This window comes from Dermacentor albipictus, chromosome 6 (assembly GCF_038994185.2).
Source record: "Dermacentor albipictus isolate Rhodes 1998 colony chromosome 6, USDA_Dalb.pri_finalv2, whole genome shotgun sequence".
Classification (NCBI taxonomy): domain Eukaryota; kingdom Metazoa; phylum Arthropoda; class Arachnida; order Ixodida; family Ixodidae; genus Dermacentor; species Dermacentor albipictus.
Window position 1 is genome coordinate 102,324,960 of NC_091826.1, and position 23,304 is coordinate 102,348,263.

The window sequence follows — 23,304 nt, forward strand, 5'->3', positions numbered from 1 at the left end:
TACAAAAGAAATACATAAGAAATACATACATTATACAAAAGTAATACAGATTGACTATGAATCTGTAGATACAACTTCCCGAGCCTGGGAAACAAGTAAAACGGTAAACATAAATGAATTCTATAATTGAAATCCACACAAAAAAAGCCATTTTTATTCATGAAGTGCCTGCTGGGATTTATCACTCACGGCCAACACCGCCGACACCGACGCCGACGACACCGGCTTTTTTGCGACATGAGCTCCTTAACGCTGTCGCGTTAAAAGAAGAAACATGCTGCGCGTTGTTCAGGCGTCTAACCAGTACAGCGCCTACCCGTCGCTTCGACGCCGCAGCGGCGTCTATCGGCACGCCTAGCACGGCCAATGCCTCCTTTACTAGATGCCAGCCGCGTTGCTCGCTTTCCCATTGCGGCGGCGGTTCCCTTAGTTCGTGGCCTCCGCGATTCGCAGCAACGGCGCGCCGCCGGAGCCGATCGCGAAGGCCACGCTTAGTTGAAGTTAGTTCAGCATAAATTTTGTGAGGCGGCGCTCGTTGCCTTTTCAACTTCCGGCGGATGCAGACCTCCGAGATGGCAACAGACGCCATGGTAATCTCCGAGGCCGCAGCACGTGACGCAGACGTCCGCCACAAGCGGCGCTCGTTGCCTTTTCGCGGAGGAGAGTAAAGGGAGAGGGCCAGGAACCGAGTTTACGGACAACGCGGCTGGCATCTAGTAAAGGAGGCATTGGCACGGCTAGGGTCTAACCGCCAAACTCGTACGCTGCCTTGCCCTTTGCTCCCAGCTCGGTAACTTTGAAGAGTAGGCCATCCTCGGCCCTAGTGGTGTCCGGGAGAAAACTGGCTGTCGTAACGTAGAGCACGTCGTAGTTCTCGCCTCCGAAGCAGCACGACGTGGTGCACTTGGCTGGAAAGCTTATCTTGGTCAGGATCTTAGCTGCCGAGAGAAAAAAAAATGAGTAAGCGTGAGCTGTACAGTGACGTCGAAGAAGGGTTACGGGCACTAGTGTCACCTGGTATATACTTTTGCGACAAATTTATGAAGCCTGCAACCATATATTTATAGATCTATAGAACAGCTACAGACGATTCCTGCTGACTACTACAGTTCGCAAACTGTCTACAGATTATGAGACTGTCGACCAACGTTTTCGCACTCTCAATCAAACTTACTGGTTGTTCCTGGTGGAAACATTGGAAAGCTTAGTTGCTTCCTTTGTTCGCTACAAAACTTGTGTATGTGTCCATCAACGCACAACGCAGGCTATATCGGCAAGAAAAGTGGCCTCTATGATGCCTATGAGCACTGGAAAGACGCAAGCGCGCGATGCCTTAGTAAGAGCCAAGCTACCTCCGAATCTCTAAACACGTAGTCCCTACCGACGTAATCCTAAATATGTATACACTTCTTTCTTCTTATAAGCAGTTTGTGATCAGATTTCTGACAATTTCAGGAACCAGGATGAAACAGAAACGTTGTGTACCTACATGGTTGTGCTCCGATACCCCACGACACGCCAACACGTGGTTGCGTTTACATCGCTGCCGTCTTTCACGGAAAGTGAATGCTGTTTCAGATTTTTGCTTGTATTTATCGCACCTCGAGAGCAAAGTTCAGCCATCATTTCGGCGGCCTTTTTGAGATTGGCTCTCGATATCCAGGAACGCGTACCTAGTCAATAACGCAGACTAGTCCCTATAGTAATGCTTAGACGGTTCGCCATGTCATTGGCATGGATCGGCATGCATGGAAAGGCATGCCTACACGCAGCATACGCTCTCCTTCCCTCTCAGCAGCTCTCGTCTTGAAACAATTAAGTCAGAGGGGTAAGCATCGAACGTACGAACGATTCTCGTTTTTTCAGCTTCCGGCCGTTTTTATGAGCGCAGACCCTCAGACGACCGAAACACTCATTTACGTTTAGAAAGGCACGAACGCATAAAAAAGCTTTTAGCGCTGTTTCAGAACAACTCGGCACGGACTATTTGTGAGGAAACGCTGCATTGATGGCAAAAGGAGTTTAACGGACCCAGTTAGGTACCAAAGGAAGTGTCGAACTTCTTTTGTCAACGAGTCAAACAAAGGAAGAGTCAAAAGCTTCCTGGTCCTAATTTGAATACATATCTGACCACCGCACCCAATAACATAATGGCCTCGAGTACCTTACATAATATTTTGCCAATCTGGGAGTACCGCTAGGATCAATACTGGATCAACTACAGGTCAGTTAATGCTGTTTGTAAATTATGTAAGCGAAATTGGTCTCTGCAGATTCTAAAGAAATCAAGCTTTATACGGAGGGCTTTTCTTTCTAGAGTACCGCAGATGTGTCTGACCAAATATCATTGAAGAATAACCACGATGAAAGCGCCAACTCGTACCACGGTTGGATCATGATTCTAAATTTCTCAAAACGCAAGCATGTTTCGACTGCAGGTACTTACTTCTACTTATTTCCAACTGCATCGAATTGAATTCCAAGTACAAGCAAGAATTCGCAGACACTAGTGTGCGCCTACCGTATTGCGCCGTTCACACGAACTTTCGCTGTTCATTTACCAGGGGCCCTCCCCTATTGTCTACTTGTATTTTCCGTGGGCTAATCTCAAGGTGGGCACATGGGCCCCGTAAATTGTGGCGCTCCGCGAAGGAGGAAAGCCCCACCGGTCTCTGGGTCAATCTGCACCACCGCGCTGCCTTCGAAGCACGCCACCCAGATCTTGTCGTTGACGTCGATGGTCATGCCGTCCGGAAGGCCCAGGTCCTCGTAGCCAGGCGTCGTGCGGAAGTCGGCCAGCACTCGCCGGTTGCCTGTACGGACACGGGCCGGTTTTTTTCTGAAGAGAGAGTCTCGAATTTGCTAGTCTTCATACCAACAGGTATACAACGCGAGAATTTGCTAGCCCTTTGCTTGCTCTTAGGCTTACGTACGACTTTGCTTAATAGGGCGTTTCTTATCCGCCAACTGGGCGGCCAACGGCAATAACACCCTCAGGGATAGCCTTGTAAACAAATACACGAGAGGTCGGAAGGTCAGTCGCCTCCGTAGTTTATTGGTATAAACTTGCACGCACCGTCAGCTACAGTGCATCGTTTTAAAACTCGGAGGTTAGGGAACTGGGTAAGAGCCTTGTGCACACTCCGCTAGAAGCTTGGCGCCCTGAAACCACAAGTTTCGCATATTTTGCTCCTCTAACAAAACGTTTAACACACACACACACACACACACACACACACACACACACACACACACACACACACACACACACACACACACACACGCACAGACGCACGCACAGACACAGACGCACGGACCCACACACACACACAGACACACACAGACACACACACAGAGACACACACGCACGCACGCAGAGACGCACGCACAGACACACACACACAGACACAGACACACACACACACACACGCACTCACAGACACAGACGCACACACAGACACACAGACACACACACACACGCACGCACACAGACACACACGCGCACACAGACGCAGACACACAGAGACACAGACACACACAGACGCACGCACACACAGACGCAGACACACACAGACACAGACAAACACTGACACAGACACACACAGACGCACGCACACACAGACACAGACACACACTGACACAGACACACACAGACGCATACACACACACACAGACACACACACAGAGACACACACGCACGCACGCAGAGACGCACGCACAGACACACACACACAGACACACACACACACACGCACTCACAGACACAGACGCACACACAGACACACAGACACACACACACACGCACGCACACAGACACACACGCGCACACAGACGCAGACACACAGAGACACAGACACACACCGACACAGACACACAGAGACGCACGCACACACAGACGCAGACACACACTGACACAGACACACACTGACACAGACACACACAGACGCACGCACACACAGACACAGACACACACAGACGCATACACACACACAGACACACACACACAGACACACACGCACGCATGCACAGACGCACGTACAGACACAGACGCGCACACACACAGACACACACAGACACACACACACACAGAGACACACACACACACACACACACACAATAAATGTTAATATTTTCTGGTGCTACGTTTAAGAGGCTTATTCGAACACTATTGCCAGGCGTTTGCCAACTATAATAAAAAGGTTATAACGGAACTATATTCACGGACTATGCAATACGGTTGTGAAGATGTGGTGGAGGACCGGCACGGCTGAAGAACGGTTCTTGTTTCCTATCTAACTGATGACAAGAATGTATTTTTTATTTACGTTAAGCGTGAGCATTACGAACCGAAAACAACGCAGTCGGGAGTACTGCATCTTCAAAAGTTCAAGGCATCATCTGCCTTGAACTTTTGGTGATATTACGCTTTCTTTTCCCTGTAGCGCAGCGCTACAGCGCTCTAGATAACCGTGTCAGAGGCTTTGTACAGATTGTATGAATCTGGTCCGAGCAGTAGTGCCCGGACGAAGATCATAGGCTGCTGCAAGGTGTTATTTATCCTCTGTTGTGAAGTTGCGTGCCTTCGGAGTAGTTGTTCGTGACTCGTGCACCTGACACGCCAGAATAATTTGGATTTCACGAAGTGGCCGATAACCCGAACCTGTAGTTCCGGCGGAACACACAAAACACGAGGTTGCGTGTGACTACTTGCGCTATCCCTGTTGACTAATTACGTGAGGAAACAACCAGAGCTACCCAAATAGCCTGACTGTAAAAAGAAAAAAAAAATGCGCCATCAAGCGCGTCGTTTCTTTAATAAAGAGAAAAGCTTTCTAGAAGTGTTCGGCCATTTGCTTACATTGGAAATCGTGGTGTATGGTTTCTGCACAACTTTATAACAATAATTACAAGCGAATTAATGTTTAGAAGATTAGGTCGTAAGGACTGGTCGACAAAGGCCGGAGGTGGGCATTACAACTGTTGTGATGTTATCAGTCGGTTTGCGTCCCTGCCTCAACGACTCGGTTGATCACAATCGCCAGTGCTTCGCTGAACGACACGAGGTCAACTAATGTCGGTCGTTTGCACAGCGTTTGTTTATTTGCACTTCGCGTAAAGGGAAAACTGAGTGGCTGTGCCTTCGATGCAGCTACAAAGAATTACCTAAAGCCATCACAAAACACCAGGTAAGGGTTTACGACTCCACAGGCGGGCGAATGAGCTGCAGCTTGCAAGCTAAAGATTGGTACTTTGTATCCAAAGTGAAGGGGATATAACTGCGTTAGCACCACTTCCTCCGATACGTAAATAATACGAGCTATATTGTAAGATGCGTGAACTACACGCACTGTATGACGTTTGGGTGTTGTGGGTATTGTCTACTGTGGCGCAGCGTCGAGTAAATGCGGTAGCAATAGTACAGCAGCTGCAGTCTCTGTTCCTACTTTTCCTGTCATGAATAAATACGATGGTATCGTGTTTAACCAGAAATTCATCCCTTCAAGTGAATGTACCTTTACAAGCAAGCCATCAGGCACGTTCTCTGTGTTCTAACAACCGTAAGCTCGGGAAAACTTGTGTGACCTTCCTTTTGTGGCCGAAAAAAAAAAAAACTGGCCTGCACAGATTTCGCGGCCGCCCTCCTCTTGCTGTCAGTCTTTGTTTTGAGCACGTCGATGGAAAGGCACACTTCCAATGGGACTTCCCCAAAAGGCTGACACCCAAAAGTTTGACAACTGCTTGCCTGACACCCCTCACTCTACTTACTTTTGCCTTTCGACAAACAACCTCTATGTAATCGTGCCAACGACGACACTGTAGCAACCGTAAAGATCATTACTCTTGGAGGTATTAAACGGATTGATGACACAACAGATTTTATATAATACACCAGCTTACGTTGACTCAAGTCTTTAGCGAGTGTCTCTCTCAAAAGCTGCCATGAAGTGAATAGATCGCGAGTGGCACGATCAGCATACTCACTGATGTCGCCCGCGGCAATGTCGAAATCGAAGGCGTAGATCAGTCCGGGCACCGAGTCGTTGTAGAACATGACCTTGTTGTCCTTTGTCCACGTGATGCCGTTGGATAAGGTCACCCCGCTCAACTTGTGCTTCAGCGTTCCCTTCGAGTAACACCAGAAGTTGTTCTTCTCTGGTATCAGGTTCAGCAACCCTGTGGAGGGCATCGACCCTGCAATTGAAAATATTTAAGTTCTGGGGCCTTAAGTGCCAAAACCACGATGCGATTATGAGCTATGCGCCGTAGTCAGGGGCTCCGGATCAATTTTGATCACCCAGGATTCTTCAACTTCCACCTAAATCTAAGTATAGACAATCGAATTTTTGAATTTCGCGCCCAACGAAATGCGGCCGCCTTGGTCCGGGATCGAATGCGCAGCGCCATATCCATTGAGCTGTCACGGCGCATGCGTGACACGGTGACGTGGATAATGTATCGCAGCGGAGACAGAAGGCGAATCATAAGAAAGGCAAACAATAGTATACTGCGCATGCGCGGGGCTGACCATTGCGCTTTCAATCGGTCGCTGAGGGTAGTCGATTTCAGAAGCTCCAGCAATCCCTGCTCAATGCTACTAGCTGCTACTACGCCAGCTTCCCCGTGGATTTAAGACGAGAACCTAATGCGACTGGTGGAGTGAGCATGATGTTAGGCAACTAACCTGGATGAGGAAACCTATGCAGCCATCTCTACTCCGTTCTGAGCCTACCTGCACTTCGGCTCTTGAGAACTAAATCCTCCAGTGTTCCCGTATCTTTCGAGGCATTGCTTGGTTCGTGGTAGCTTTTAGTGACGCCATAGTCTCGATTGACCTTCGCCACTCCATCACTCTCGCTTCTACTCTCCCGCATAGACTCCGCAATATCAGTGCGCTCGGCGCTATGTTGATGGTGAATGAACGTCATTTGAAACTTGTCATTCGAGCTGGGAGAGTCCCTTATTCCAGGAACCTTCTGGCCTGCACGGCCCGCCTGGACAGGGCATCAAATGGGCGCTGGTCGACCAGGTCCGGCTTGGAGGCCACAGCCAACCAACCAGCGAGACAAACAGCAGCAGACGCAGACCTCCTCGGCACTATAAATTCAGTTAGCCTATCGCACGGTGCGGGCGTATCTCCTGCGAGCGATTCCTTTACATTATCAATTGTGAACAGAATTCAAGACCGTCACGCGACGGTCCCTCTTAGCCTTGTGTCATCCTCCATGACTGCTGAGGAGAGGAGGCGCAGGAAAAGCGGCGCGCTGAGAAGGCGAGTCGTACAGGCCTTCGCCGATGCAAGGAGCACATCGAGAACGCATCGCGGACACATGTGGCAACGGGACACATAACCTGCTTCCAACACGAGTTGGGTGCACGTGTCAGCTGGTTGGTTAGCTTAACATGGTGGGGAAAGAGCGCTAAGATAGAATGAGAAGTAGCGCTGTGTATGCTCTGTGTCTGCTAAAAAAATAATTCTGCAATTTTACGTGGAAAACCCCATGATTAAGATGCACGCCGCTATGGGAGGCTACGGATCAATGTCGACCACGTGAGGTACATTACCTTGGGCCTAATGAGCATATTTGCATTTCGGCTCCGTAGGTCACCGCAGGCGGGATTCGAACTCGCGAACTCGTGTCTAGCGCGCAACGCCATAGGCACTAAGCCACCACGGCGGGTGCGGAGGCATTTAGCTGGCCATTTTATTATTGCGCTGTTTCTTCAACAGGGGTTGTATTTGCGCGATTATATTAAAGCGAAGCTTTCGATTTGAACTCTCCCGGATTTTGCTGGCGGCAAGTTATAAACGGCGGTCATTCGCCTTTGCATCAAAACTTGCATTCTATTCCGCTCCTGTCCTTGACCCTCTTCCCTACTTTTTGGTCTATTTGGGCATGTGCCTTAATCTTCAAGGCAGCAACAACAATGAAAACCAAGAACTGTGTTTCTGACCTCACAACCGTACAATCACCGTAACTTCTGTTTAACACTCATCAGAAACAAAAGCAACCCTTTGGAAATGGCCTGATTAGATGTGAAACGCGCAACAGCATGTCGCGAGCCAACTCAAGGACAGCGATAGCCTTTCCTCACCAGTCCAGAGGCGTCCCAGGGCGTCACACTTGCCGTCATTGAGCCGGGACTTCACCGTCGATTGGGGGTCGAGCATCTCGACCAGTAGCTCCTTCTGGTGCGTGTCCAGGTCGAGCCGGTACAGGCCATGCTCCATGCAGAGCGCCAACTGGCGGTTGTCTTGCGCGAAAGGGATGACGTTGCCCAGGTCACCTTCTGCGAGACGATGCGAGACGCGTGCCGTTCAGAACGAATCATCATCCCTGGTGACTCGGCGGCTGAGGAGCTTCTCGTATCGATCGAGCAGGTTGCGTGTTGCATTACAGGGGGAAAGTGAGATTACGCAAATAGCTCCGACTATGGCGGAAGCAAAATTTCGTATTGCCATTTTCAGAAAGCAAAATAAGCGAAGTAACGGAAATTGAGAGATTTAGACTAGCAGCGGCAATGGGCTTCTCGCTCGCAGCAATCCTGTGGCCAGACAGTGTACAAGAGCAACAAAGCGTAAAACAATACACATAATTACCCAATATGCTCATACGCGTTGCAATACTTATGAAGTTCTACAATTTGAATAGATAGGCGAAAATATACGCCGATTAGGACAGATTGGCTTCGGGAAGGGATAGAGTTCCCTAAAGCTTAAACAAAACGGCTTTATCCCATGCCATATCTTGAAACGCCTGCGACTAAGAGTTTCTTTCATGAACACCTACTCATTCCTGATTGGACGTCAGACAACGTGAATTGTGACACGCGTGGTGTAGAAGGAACGATCAAGCATCTGCTTAGCGACTGCCTAACATGCGTAGATGAGAGGATTGCCCTTCGAGCAGCTTTAGGGCACACAGGCGACAGGCGTTTCACAGAAGACCTTGGGACCATGGCCTCGTGTGTCTGCGATTGACAAAGTCACAAAAGCGCTGCTATACGTGTCTTGAAACGCCCCAGCCTCTATGACCACTGTGATTGATGCAATGATGGACGCTTGATTGAATGCCTAGCAGCGCAGAGCGGGTACTCCTCTCTTCCTTATCATCTTTCAGTACCCTCAACCTTTCCCAAGTGCAGGGCAGCCTACCGGGTGGCTCGGGCTGGTTACCCTTCGTACCCTTCCCTTATCACTTCTCTCTCTCGCTCTCTGTGCTACTGCTTCCAAAACGCTCGGTCTTGTGGGCCGCAGTCTAATAACCTCAACAACTAACTTTCGCAAATTAGCGCACGTCAAATTTGTACGCCCGCAGTGGGAATTGCACCGTCTGCGGTCCGAAGTTTGTTACTCCCACCCACCCCTTTAGTGCAACCGCGTTTAAGGGATAGAGGCATAATATTTTCGACTCTTCGTCTTCTTTTCTTTTTGGTGCTTCAAATGAACGTCCAGTACCTGTAAACCTCAGAGAAGAATAGTGTTACGTCTCACAGCGCCCTACATAATTTGTTACAGTAGCTTTTCTACAGTCAGTTTCGGGTTTCGTTTTTACTGACTCTTGACGTTACGACACAGTATGACGCCACGTGGTAGTAGGACGTCTCGGCGCTCTGAGCCTTGTTCCGGCTCGATCGGTCATCCGGTCTGCTTCTATATAGGCCCTCATAACTACTGTTAAGAATGGCCAGCTGCAGTGCAAGTTTGCCAGCCGTTTACGCCAGCGGTGGCAACCTCATCTTGGAATTCCGCCGCCAACCTCAAGCCACGGCGTGACTAAGTCGACTTTGTGTCGGGAACAATACGCGCATCCTCCACTCTCCGTCGCTTCTGCTAGGATGCGTTCGACGAAGCTGGCTTTGTGCTGAAACCGCCACCGTTACGCTCTAGCCTCGTCGCCGTTGTGACTGAAGGAGTTCGACGAAGCAGGCTTTGAGCGCAACACAACTCCTTCCTGTTCTGCTATGAGTGGGGGAGCTGCCGCGAGAAGGCCGACGAAGGCTGGTTCCCACGCGCCGACCAAGACGCAACACAATGTGCTACCCGGGCTCGCTACCCGGGTCGGCTCCGAGTTCTACGAAGCCCTTCTGACGTCTGCTCCGGAGCATTGTACCAGTGTGTGTGTGACCTGTGTGTGTGTGTGGAACACTGTGACGTCGCGATTTATGTGACGTCAGTGGGAGGTGGTGTCACGACAAGGTAAAGACAAGCACCGTCCAGTGCCATCTCACCGTAACGATGAGACCGACGAAATAAAGCTGTTTTCCGGCGGCTGCGGAAACTGGAAGCCCAGTTCTAACGCACTGATGTCTGGGCTCGGCGCTGCGTGCCATCTTTGTTCGGACTAGTCAGAAACGAGCCGATGTAAATGCGGTCACGTGGGGCTCGGTCAGTCCGATATCTGACTCGACCCGCTCGTGTCCGGTTCGCGTAAATGTAGCCAATGTTAACTTGAAGGAATATCTAAATTCCCTAAAATCTATACACTTATTTCCCATTGATCCAGTCAGTGTTAGCCTTGCGTCTGCTGTGCAGATTTCACTTCCATTCTCACGAGACGCATACATCAGTATGCTGGTGGAATCGCCGAGGATGTGGAGATTGAAAAGCATGCGCAGTGTCATGCGAGCCAACCATCCATCGCTCTAAGCAGCCGTTAGCTTTTCTAGATAACGCCCATCTACACACTTCCCATGTGACCGCTGAATTAGACATCCCTTCTTTTGAGTCTTGTTTCGTTTTTGATTCTACGTTTAATCGGCACATGTTTCCAATAAGCATTCACTTAAAAGACAGCGCTAGTGTGCCATGTGCGTTTATTATGGTGGAAGCCTTAGATGGCTCATGGGTCGAGAAAACCGTTGTCAGGCGTTGTGGCACCAACATTCAAGCTGCAAGTTAGCTCCAAGCTCCAAGACATGGGCGAACGGGCCATGTCCTCCGGTTGGATTCCACTGCACATCGCGGAGGTCGAGAGTCGAACCTACGACCTTTGGTCTAATTAAGACGTTGTTACTAAAGGCACAGTTAATTTGGATAGCGTCAATTAGTGTACTCGAACCCACGACCTTTGGCGGAAGTCTAACCCACGACCTTTGGTGTTAATTAGGGCGAAGTTAATTAAGGTACAGTTAATTATTACACTCGAACCGCCGACCTTTCATGGGAGAAAACCAGTTATAGGAAGCAGCAGTGATCATTATCCCACATATCATTATCCCATCATTCTGAAGGTTAACTCAATTCCTTTTTCACGCACCGTATTCTACTGCAAACTTGTTCTTGGTCAATTTTTTTTCGAAGCTGTAACTAATGCAGACTGGATTACAGTAAAAGAAACTAACGACCGTCGACAGGCTTTCTCGCGCTTTTTGTCTATACTGTTACAAAACTTCCCTATCCATTCCCACAAGAAAAAAATTCAAGAAAGTACTATCGCGTCACCGCCAAATTCTTGGCTAAATGATGGATTACCCAAGACAATGCGCAAATGTGAGAATCTTGACGAAACGTTGGCTCCTGCTTTCACCTAGTTCACGTTTTGCTCATCTACCGTATACTTCAGTAATATAATCCAGACATTAACGTAGAAACGCCTAAAAATTCAACAAATTTAATATTATTGCGCATTATGAGTTGGTTTTTCTATCAGGATATCATACTGATCTCGCGGTAGTATTTCTCACAGGCTACTAAAACAGAAAAAAAGAGGCTATTGATGGTGGTAGCTTTTCCGGCTCTATTTTTGGCGACTAAATTAAAGCCTTAGACGCCAACTAACCAACAGATACACTTTCTAAACCCTGAAGGCATGTGAATACCTGGTCATACCTTGCTACTACTGTGAAGTTACCGCCGTAATAAAAACCAGCGTCCAAACCAGGTGGTAAAACTCAACGTCCCGTTCAAGCGTCGTACATTTGGGGCAGACAGCGTAGTGTTTCACGAAGCCATTTATTTTGCAAGAAGGGCGACCACCCGTAATCTACGTGGTAAGCCCGCAACCCTTCTTTACCATTTCCGCCCTGCTCGAAGAATTTCTTATGGATGTCCTCCGAAGCTTGCCGGCGTGCTAGGGCTATTAGTTACCAACGCAATAAGCGCTCTACGAATGTGCACGTTGATGTCGTGCATTGCCTTTGCTAACTTCCGCCGCATCTTGGTTGTCCGTGGTTCGGGTGGCGCCCAAGATGTCTCGCCGTCGGCACCATGTGCAGGCACGTACATAGACCACGTAACCTGGAAGACCGCTCACCCGAGCAGTTCGCGCCAGGCTCAAGCCCGCGTGTCTCAGGTCACTGCGCACTTCCGGCGCACTTACCCGTGCGGATGACCTGAGTCTCCGTGCCGCAGGTGGGATCGTAGCGCGACACCTCCCGGCCGAGACAGTCGACGAAGAGCAGCGTCGAGCTTCGCTCGTCCCAGTGCGGCCCTTCGCCCAGGAGGTGTCGGCGCGTGCTAGCTGCCTCCACTTTCATCTTGGTGATCTGGAGAAAGAGAGAAAGAGAGAGAGAGAGAAACAAAAGCCGCAGCCTTCAGTGATACTCCATTCTCTTGGCTCATTTACAACGGACCGCAGTTATGAGCCCCCGTATACGCTTCGACAGATGTTTAGCGGCTCTTACATCGATGATAGCGATGGCACTAAAATGGTTTACCATACCATATACATGACGTCAAAAGAGCCTTAATAAAAGCTGACAAAAAGATCCACAGCCTGAGAGGAGCACAAAAGAATGAACATTAACACTGCGCAGCCCTCGGAAATGTTGCGGTAACATAAGTAATAACCGAACATATACGCAATTACACAAGAATTCACAATCTCTTACTAATTCTGAAAAGAAGAAGTCGGCAAGCAAAAAAGTGCACCTATTGGTGTGCTCAGAAAACAGAGCCTTTCAGCGTTGCCTGAAGGACCTCCTGAAAGGTGGGGTAAACGCTAAAAGGATTTCTTACTGTATCCCATATACACGCTATTATTCATGACACAAGAAATCTTGCACACCCTAAACGTTTTCTGGTATGGCAAGACAATTCAACCCGAAGGCGACCTATGTGTTGCACTACGGGACATGGATGAGGTCGGTGACTGGAACAGCGGACTGCAACAGGGTCATCCTGGACTCGCTGTTGGCTTTCGTCGAGGAGACGATTCTCCAAGATGCCTCCGAGTGAGTCGCGAATTTCCCACGCCCCTTTACAGGCCTTCGAGCTAATCTTTAAAAACATCATCATCTTACGTTTAATTTCGTACAGAACCACAGCGTAAGGATTTGAACTATCGGCTCAAAACTGTAATTGTTTGCCCGATTTCAGGCACACTCGCTTGTCTATCTCGTTTTTGATTACAGGTGGCGCTTGAGCCAAGGAACGGCAAACTAGCGCAGTATGGTATTTCCGAGCCTACATAGTTTCTCTTCGCAGTAGATTACAATAGCTGGTAATTATAGCTTCCGATTCGCCCAACCAAAGCTGTAGGAAATGGGCTCGTATGCTTCGATCGAGGATGTTACTCTATTTAAAGCAAGCAAAACTGAAGAGCGACGACGTGCGCGTGAGACCTGAAACATAAAATTAGTAATTAGTAGTACATAAGTAGCACATCTGCCAGCCGGGCATCTGCCAGCGTCGCGGCGAGCAATAACTCAAGGAAACAAAGAAGCAAAGGGATTAGTTGAACGCAATTGGCGTTTTCTCCGGCCGCAACTCGTTCCATGAGAGTACAGACCAGCCGAGTAACAGCCGCATCCCTCTCCTGGTCCCAGGACCAGCCTAAACAAGGAAGGTTGAACTAACAAAAGCAACAGCTATGCGCGTGACGGTTTAATAGATGGTGACAACTGAACGCAGCTCGAGTTAATCGCGCGGGTGCGGAATCTACGAGAAAACTGTCCTTCACATAACAAGAGATGCCGATAACTATTGCCATCTAAAAGGAGTGAAAAAGGCAGCATAATGCTGACCGGTGAACAGCTGCGAAGTCTCAACATTGATCTGGCGGCGCTTTAGGAATGTGTGAGGAGTGGTGGCGTGGGTGGGGGGGGGGGGGTATGCCCCTTGATCTCGGGGGGGGGGGGGGCCGGGCCCCCCCGGGCCCCCCCTTGGGTACGTGCCAGGGCTGTCCTATGGACTGGATCACAGGATAAATTTCTTTCCGTTCACCAAACCACGATACAAGCCTTAAACTCAACCCGTGAACCACACCCAGAACAGTTATAGTAAGCTCTTGTAAAAACCAACCTGCCGCTCATATTTCGTGGCAATGTGAAACAATAAAACAGCGTCTTTAAAGTCAACAAGTGGGTGTTCAATAGTTTCAGGCCCGGTACAAAGGCAGAGTCTATTGGCGCAACGAAAACAACCTTTTTTTCCAAAACCATGTTCTAACTGGCAAGGATACAACGCGCAATTTGTTAGAGAAAGTTTGTGCGGTAGGGTGCACTGGTATTTTGCGCACAGAACCGACACACGAAAGGCATGTTTGCACTGCCTCTGCGGCTTTGGCCATAGTTTTGTGCCATCCGCCCACTCGCTTCTCACCGTGGTGGCCTAAATAGCGGCTGTCTGCAGCCGCCGTGTCCACCGTGAACAAGTGACCGGACTCCGGGCAGACGCCGATCAGAAGACGCACAATGGGGGGTGCTATCACGTGACCAAATATAGCGGCGCCCATCTGTATGGCGCCCATAGCGGCCTATATGCGTTGCCACTCCGGCCTGTACCGCCTCGTTTGATGGCCAAACTGGAACGGGCTGCCATCCGAGTTGCGCGTGGATTATCTTGTGAAACGCAGTCTGCTTCGCAAGTTACTGAAGCACATCAGTTTCCACTGAGGCTGCAAGCTGACCAGAGCATCACATCGTGAAATCGAGCATCCGCAACGCGCCTCGAATGGCGAAAGGCTTCTTAGTCGGCTTATTCAGCGTCCATTCTCTCGCGCAGGGCTTTCTTTAAAACTATTGCAAGCAACTCTGAACGTGTAACTTCGGTTAAGCCAGAGAAACTATTCAAGAAGAAATGTACATTCCCAATTTATCTTTCAATTCCTCGAATACACAAAAAGTATGAACTGCGCCTGCTACGGCGATGTACCAATGGACCCAGTCACACTTGTTCAAAACGTTGAGAGATTCCGTCAAGGTATTCACGAAAGCATGTGTACATAACGACGGTCCAGGAACTTGTGCGTCTTTACAGAAATGCAACGGGTGTTTCTCATACCGCTTTCAGCCTCATCCACTACTGCGGAGCTGGCAGCAATTAGTGTTGCTGTGAAGTATGTCCAAGAAGAGCCAAGCACATCGCAGATTATAATTCTGACGGACTCCCGCGATGCCCTGAGTAGACTACGGAGAAGTGACGCTGACCGCACGGTTGTGCGTAGCGTCACTGAGTCTGTCAAGCAGAATTTTGTCTCGTGGGGTATCGTGCGTTTGGCAATGGATGTCTTCGCACGTGGGCACTGCAGGAAATGAAGAGTCCGGTCGACCCGCTACCATTCGGGCTCACAGCAAATTCTGGCGGACCGGAAATTTGATAAATGCCTGACGACGCTCGCAAGCAGCACCCGGACCAGCGTGCAGCAAATGGATTCTTTACCTCCCCCCCCCCCACCCGTTCGTGGTCGAGGTGGCCCTCGTCGCTTAAAGCCCCACCGCTTGAAGGGACACTGAAGAGAAAAATGATTTCTTCTGCATAAGTAAATTACCTTTCTACGATGCCAAAAACACCATTCTTACCACGATAAGACGCTTGGTAAGCCAGAGGAAGCGCAAGAGCGAAAGACGGGTGGCGACGGCTCCTTGAAGTTCCCGCACCTGCTCGCTTTGACGTCATGGATTTTGATGGCACCTTCTAGGGCCTATTTAATTATATGGCGTTACAGACTGACTACATTGTGTTCTAGAGGAATCGAATCTTAAACGTGGCAAGTTTCCGGAACCTTTGCTCAGCCAACGCGGCCCAAACGCGAAGACATACCTTGGAATCCCGGACGTCGGACTGACGTGCCGGCATCGGGGTTTCGGCGCAAAATTCAAACACGGATATTTCAGACTTCATTTCCTCATCAAATAATGATGGACGCTTGATTGAATGCGTAGCAGTGCAGAGCGGGTACTTCTCTCTTCCTTATCCTCTTTCAGTCCCCTCACCCTTTCCCAAGTGCAGGGCAGCCTACCGGGTGGCTCGGGCTGGTTACCCTTCCTGCCCTTCCCTTATCACTTCTCTCTCTCGTTCTCTGTGTTACTGCTTCCAAAACGCTTGGTCTTCTGGGCCGCAGTCTAATAACCTCAACAACTAACGTTCGCAAATTAGCGCACGTCAAATTTGTACGCCCGCAGTGGGAATTGCACCATCTGCGGACCAAAGTTTGTTACTCCCACCCACCCCTTTAGAGCAAGCGCGTTTAAGGGATAGGGGCATAATATTTTCGGCTCTTCGTCTTCTTTTCTTTTTGGTGCTTCAAATGAACGTCCAGTACTTGTAAACCTTAGAGAAGAATAGTGTTACGCCTCACAGCGCCCTACATAATTTGTTACAGTAGCTCTTCTACAGTCAGTTTCGGGTTTCGTTTTTACTGACTCTTGATGTTAGGACACAGTATGACCCCACGTGGTAGTAGGACGTTTCGGCGCTCTGAGCCTTGTTCCGGCTCGATCGGTCATCCGCTCTGCTTCTACATAGGCCCTCATAACTACTGTTAAGAACGGCCAGCTGCAGTGCGGGTTTGCCAGCCATTTACGACAGCGGTGGCGACCTCATCTTGGAATTCCGCCGCCAACCTCAAGCCACGGCGTGACTAAGTCGACTTTGTGTCGGGAACAATACGCGCATCCTCCACTCTCCGTCGCTTCTGCTAGGATGCGTTCGACGAAGCTGGCTTTGTGCTGAAACCGCCACCGTTACGCTCTAGCCTCGTCGCCGTTGTGACTGAAGGAGTTCGACGAAGCAGGCTTTGTGCGCAACACAACACCACCCTGTTCTGCTATGAGTGGGGGAGCTGCCGCGAGAACGCCGACGAAGGCTCCTTCCCACGCGCCGACCAAGACGCAACACAGTGTCCTACCCGGGCTCGCTACCCGGGTAGCCTCCGAGTTCGCCGAAGCCCTTCTGACGTCGGCTCCAGGCCATTGTACCTGTGTGTGTATGTGTGTGTGTGTGCGTGTGTGTGCGTGTGCGTGCGTGCGTTCGTGTGTGTGTGTGCGTGTAACCCGTCCCGGGGAGAGGAGGCCTGTTTACAATGCCTGGACGAACGTTTTCGGTCCCCTTGGGATCAGCGGGGGACTGAGTGCTTATAAGCCGCCATACTTTCTTAAGCGTTCATGTTAGACCGAGACAATCCCTCAAGCAGTCGTGTTAGACTGACGTACTTTCTCTCGCAGTCATGCTAGACTGATGAACTGCATGTAAATACTGTAAATAAACCCTTTTTCCTCGTTCTCGATGAGAAGCAGTCCGTTCCTTCATCAACGTCCTCTGCGTGGATAAGTGGGACGACGGCATGGGCCAGCTACCTTCGAATTCATGCCGTGCTCCAATCTTGACAACGGGTTACGAGCGATGCGTTTGAGCCCCTAGTCCTGACACTACCAGCAACACAAGGATCGACTGAGCGAGCAGGAGCGAGAGTCCTGCTCCCACCCGAACACGTACTACGTCGTGACGTCGCAACACGGTACAACTGGCAGCAGTAAATATAATAAAATATTTATAGTGCTCACAGGCTTGACACTATGCACGGCGCCTTACTAAACTTGGGCCAAACATTAAAAATATGTAATTGCTGCGTAGCTCGGCAGAGCCAACGTTGTTTGCCATCACATGGAGAGACTCAGATCATTTTTTGCATTCCGCCTGGTTAGATAATTAGTCTTAATTCATCAACTTCTTATTTAATATAATTATATAAAAAGTGTCAATAAAAAATGTAGAGCCAAATGAGAGACTCCCGATAAGGCTATCTGTTCCTCAATACGTGCTACATAAAAGTGCTTTTCCGAGGGTGAAAGAAGCCAGCGAATACACGCTAAGTGCTAAGCCAGTCAGGCGGCAATTTCGCGTCTATTTGCGGACAATCTTTCAGGCACGGAAAACACGTTTATGTAGCATGTATTGAGCAACGCAAAGCTGTATCGGGAGTTTTTCATGTTGCTCTACAATTTCCTCATTTACACTTATAATCTTATTATAATAATCGAGAAGTTATTTAATTAATTAAGACAAAATATCTAATGAGGCGGAATGAAGAAAAATAATAGTCCGAGTGTCTCCAAGTGACGGCAAACAACATTACCTTGGATTTGCCAGCTATGCAGCATATGCATATTTTTTATTGTTTGGCCCAAGTGGGACACCCTATATATTCTAGGGTATAGAGGTCTAGCAGGTCTAATCCTGGTGTAGTTTACGCTAAAAAAAATTATATTCAGAAATGTAATATGGTTCAAATGAAAACAGAGCAGACTGAGTTGTAGTAGACGTCGAATTGTATAATATCTTCTATCTTGTATAAAGTTGAGTATCGCTTTCAAAAGGTGCTGATAGTGTCCCTTTTTAAGGCGAAGTTTTCTTTGCCTCTTCCTTCGATTTTCCCACTGCTGCTGCTGCTGCTAAGCTTTGTCTTGGCGATATTGGCATCACAGCCGCAAGCAGCAACCCAGCCTACGTGAATGATCACTTGACGCCACAAAACAAGCAGCTATTCACCAAGGTTTTGACCCTAGAAAAAAAAACAAGATATTGAATTTCCTGTTCACTGGACAATTGTCTAATCAAGGCCAGCAAAACTACAGATAGCCACGTTTCCGCGATTCCAGTGAATCCGACCTCTGTTTAATTATCCGTACACTAGTCGTTTTCTTCTTTGGTACTGCTTTTGAAGCAGTACATCCTTGCACCTAACCACTGGTTTAGAACTATTCATTTCCAAGAGCTCACGGCCGCTTATTCATTTCAATACGAATAGTGTGCGAAAACATTTGTATAATATTCAGAATCTTCTTTCCACGATCACCAAATCATTTTTCATCATTTATGTCATAGAAACGTGGCTCTATGACGATGGCAAGGACCTATTCTGCTTGCCCAATCACACATCAGAATACACACATAAACGATCAAGTAACCATGGTGGAACAGCTACAAATGTTTCGGCAAACTTCAAACCACAACACGATCTCGCACTAAACTTATCTAACTGCGATACCGTTTGGGTAGAATTCGACCATTTGTTCCTTAACACTGAGTGCAAAAACTTTATTTTCGACTACGCTCATCCTTCACCTTCCACTTCATTCAGTGATCTCTGCAGCGCCTTAGATGATGTATTAGAATCATTATCATCTGAAAACAAGAACGTGATGTTTATGGGTGACATGGACGTAAATGTAATTTAAATGTAATTAAAACACCGCCCCTTAACTGCACGCCCAATTGCAGCTGTTAACGTAGTTCCGGGTATGAATGCCTAATTACTCAACCAACACGATACTCTCACGATGGCAAAAGCTTATTGTTTGATCACATATTATCTTAGATTTTAGTCTTGTTCGAAGCGCGAATTCTTGCTGTGACATCACAGATCATTATCCCATCTTTCTGAAGGTTAACTCGATTCCTTTTTCACGTACCGTATTCTACTACAAACTCGTTCTTGATAAATACTTTTTTTCGAAGCTGTAGCTAAATCAGACTGGATTACAGTTAAAGCAACTAACGACCATCAACAAGCTTTCTCGTGTTTTTTGTCTATGCTGCTACAAAACTTCCCCTTCAATTACCACAAGAAAAAGAAATCAAGAAAGTACTATAGCGTCACCGCCAAATTCTTGGCTTAATGATAGATTACCCAAGACAATGCTCAGGTGTGAGAATCTTTATAAAAACAACAAATAAAATATCCATTTACTGTTACACTGATAGCCGGGTACAAGAAAAACTCCAACTACCTCTGCGCGCGGCTAAAGTGACCAAGAAGAAGCTCCTTTGGACAGAAAATACTGGAGTGCGTGAACAACACTGATATAAAATGAAAAAAAAAGTAAATTCCTTCCTAAATAGAAATAACAACCAGGAAGCCGTAACTCAAAAAACCACAATGGCAATGAATATTGGAATGAATGAATAGAACTTGGCTTTCGACAAGCTTTGTGTTCGCCAATTGACACGCCTCCCACATCCCTTTTACATGTTTGCTACTACTCTTGATCAAGTGATCTTGATAATTAAATATCTGAAATTCACAAAATATCTGAAAATCACAAATCACGACATTAAGGCATGCCATATAAAATAATTGTGTATTAATTCCTTATCTTTGCGAATATTAACAACATATTTATTTAAAACGGGAATGTTTTCTCGAGAACTGAACACGGGAAAACACGGGGAATACGGGAGATGGAAATTCAAGACTACGAGGAAAACGTGAACAAGGTGAATGCAGTAGCCAAAGTTTCGACAAATGGCCTTGTCTTTTTCAAGGAAAGAAGGCCTTGAAGAAGACAAGTCCACTTTTGCAAATGTCGGCTCCTGCTTTCACCTTGTTCACGTTTTGCTCATCAACCATACTTCAACAATACAATCCAGACAGTAACTGAGAAAGGCCTGAAATTACTTCAACAAATTTAAAATTATTACGCTTTATGTGTTGGGTTTTGTGTCAGGGTATCATCATATGATATCGCTGCAGTATTTCTCACAGGTTACTTTAAGAGAAGAAAGAAAAAGGCTATTGATGATGGTAGCTTTTCCCGTTCTAATTTTGGCGACCAAATTAAAGCCTTAGACGCCAACTAACTAACAGATACACTTTCCAAAACCTGAAGGCATGGGAATACCTGGTCCTACCTTGCTACCACTGTGAAGTTACAGCCGTAATAAAAACAAAGTTAGCGTCCAAGGCAGGGGGTAAAACTCAACGTCCCGTTCAAGCTTCGTATATTTGGGGCAGACGGCGTAGTGTTTCACGAAGCCATTTATTTTGCAAGAAGGGCGACCACCAGTATTCTAGATGGTAAGTCCGCAACCCTTCTTTACCATGTCCGCTGTGCTCGAAGAATTTCTTATGGATGTCCTCCGAAGCTTGCCGGCGTGCAAGAGCTATTAGTAACCAACGCAATAAGCGCTCTTCGAATGTGCACATTGATGTCGTGCATTGCCTTTGCTAACTTCCGCCGCATCTTGGTTGTCCGTGGTTCGGGTGGCGCCCAAGATGTCTCGCCGTCGGCACCATGTGCAGGCACGTACATAGGCCACGTAACCTGGACGACCGCTCACCCGAGCAGTTCACGCAGGGCTCAAGCCCGCGTGTCTCAGACCACTGCGCACTTCCGGCGCACTTACCCGTGCGGATGACCCGAGTCTCCGTGCCGCAGGCGGGATCGTAGCGCGACACCTCGCGACCAAGACAGCCGACGAAGAGCTGCGTCGAGCTGCGCTCGTCCCAGTGCGCGGCCTTTCGCCCAGAAGGTGTCGGTGCGTGCTAGCTGCCTCCACTTTCATCTTGGCGATCTGGAGAGAGGGAGAGAGAGAGAGGGGGGGGAAAAACAAAAGCCACAGCCTTCCATGATACTCTATTCTTTTGGCTCATTTACAACGGACCGCAGTTATGAGCTCCCGAAACGCTTCGACAGATGTTTAGCGGCTCTTACATCGATGATAGCGATGGCACTAAAATGGTTTCCCATACCATATACATGAGGTCGAAAGATCCGTAATAAAAAGCTGACAAAGAGATCCACAGCTTGAGAGGAGCACAAAAGAATGAACGTGATACGACACTGCGCAGCGCTCGAAAATGTTACGGTAACATAAGTAATAAACAAACATATACGCAATTACACAAGAATTCAGAATCTCTTCCTAATTCTGAAAAGAAGAAGCTGGCAAGCAAAAAAGTGCACCTCCCGCTGTCCTCAGAAAACAGAGCCTTTCAGCGTGTCCTGAAGGACCTCTTGAAAGGTGGGGTAAACGCTAAGAGAATTTTTTACGGTATCCCATATGCACGCTATTATTCATGACACAAGAAATCTTGCACACCCTAAACGTTTTCAGGTATGGCAAGACAATTCAACCTGAAGGCGACCTATGTGTTGCCCTACGGGATACGGATGAGGTCGGTGACTGGAACAGCGGACTGCGACAGGGTCATCCCGGACTGGCTCTTGGCTTTCGCCGAGGACACGATGCTCCAAGATGCCTCCGGGTGCGTCGCAAATTTCCCACGCCCCTTTACAGGCCTTGACGAAGTAGTTCTGCGGAAACCCGCAAGGTGGAGAGAAGTAATGAATAAAGGGAAAATCGGACATCCACCCGTTCCTAGCAATTGCTACAAAGGAAACCCATACGGGTTGCTCTAAAGAAACGCCTCATAGTTGAAGAAAAATTCGTCCCGGACCAGCACGAATTTTTCTTCAACTATGATGCGTTTCTTTAGAGGAACCCGTATGGCTTTCCTTTGTAGCAATTGCTACGAACGGGTGGATGTCCGATTTTCCCTTTATTCTTTACAGGCCTTCGAGCTAATTTTTAAAAACATCATCACCTGAAGTTCAATTTCGTACCGAACCATAGCGTAAGGATCTGAACTATCGGCTCAAAACAGTAATTGTTTGCCGGATTTCAGGCACGCTCGCTTGGATATCTCGTTTTGCATTACAGGCGGCGCTTGAGCCAAGGAACGGCAAACTAACGCAGTACGGTGTTTCCGAGCCTACATAGTTTCTCTTCGCGGTAGAATACAATAGCTGGTAATAACAGCTTCCGATTCGCCCAAGCAAAGCTGTAGGAAATGAGCTCGTATGCTTCGATCGAGGATGTTCATCTTTTTCAAAGCAAGCAAAACTGGAGAGCGACGACGTGCGCGTGAGACCTGAAAAATAAAATTAGTAATTGGTAGTATAATAAGTAGTACATAAATTAGTAATTATTAGTAACACCTTACTAAGATCTTACTAATAAAATGACCATGTCGTGAAGGCGAGGTGCATACATAGAACGTTCGATAAAGATTTAGAAGCAACTTCCCCTATTCATTCCTTGGCTTTGTTATCTCTTGGCAAAGCATGGCTGTGATTAAAGAAAATGAGGTCTATATATATATATATATATATATATATATATATATATATATATATATATATATATATATATATATATATATATATATATATATATAAGTATCGGTGGACGAATATTCGAACTTTCGAATACAAATCGCCTATTGCTCACAAATTATTCATATTCATATTGTAAGGTGAACTACTTAAAAACTAACCAATTATTTCGCAACAACCGACTGT

General features: G+C 47.8%; 1 protein-coding gene across 1 annotated transcript; it reads right to left on the reverse strand.

Annotated features, from left to right (window-relative positions):
* Window positions 1–132: 132 nt before the first annotated feature.
* Window positions 133–21,504, reverse strand: LOC139046989 (regucalcin-like). Its single transcript, XM_070520915.1, has 6 exons — window positions 21,347–21,504; window positions 12,321–12,486; window positions 8,095–8,289; window positions 5,983–6,192; window positions 2,667–2,813; window positions 133–938 (listed from the first exon to the last, which is right to left on the reverse strand). Exons 2-6 carry the CDS (start codon window positions 12,475–12,477, stop codon window positions 745–747), a joined length of 903 nt encoding a protein of 300 aa, XP_070377016.1. The 5' UTR covers window positions 12,478–12,486; window positions 21,347–21,504; the 3' UTR covers window positions 133–744.
* Between the last annotated feature and the right edge of the window lie 1,800 nt (window positions 21,505–23,304).

Excerpts from the sequence above, each read along its gene's own strand:
- LOC139046989 (XM_070520915.1), bottom strand. The coding sequence starts at position 12,477 with ATGAAAGTGGAGGCAGCTAGCACGCGCCGACACCTCCTGGGCGAAGGG. Across the intron at positions 8,290-12,320 it reads GACTCAGGTCATCCGCACGG|AAGGTGACCTGGGCAACGTC; the intron begins GTAAGTGCGCCG and ends ATCGTCTCGCAG. Across the intron at positions 2,814-5,982 it reads CATTGCCGCGGGCGACATCA|GCAACCGGCGAGTGCTGGCC; the intron begins GTGAGTATGCTG and ends GTGTCCGTACAG.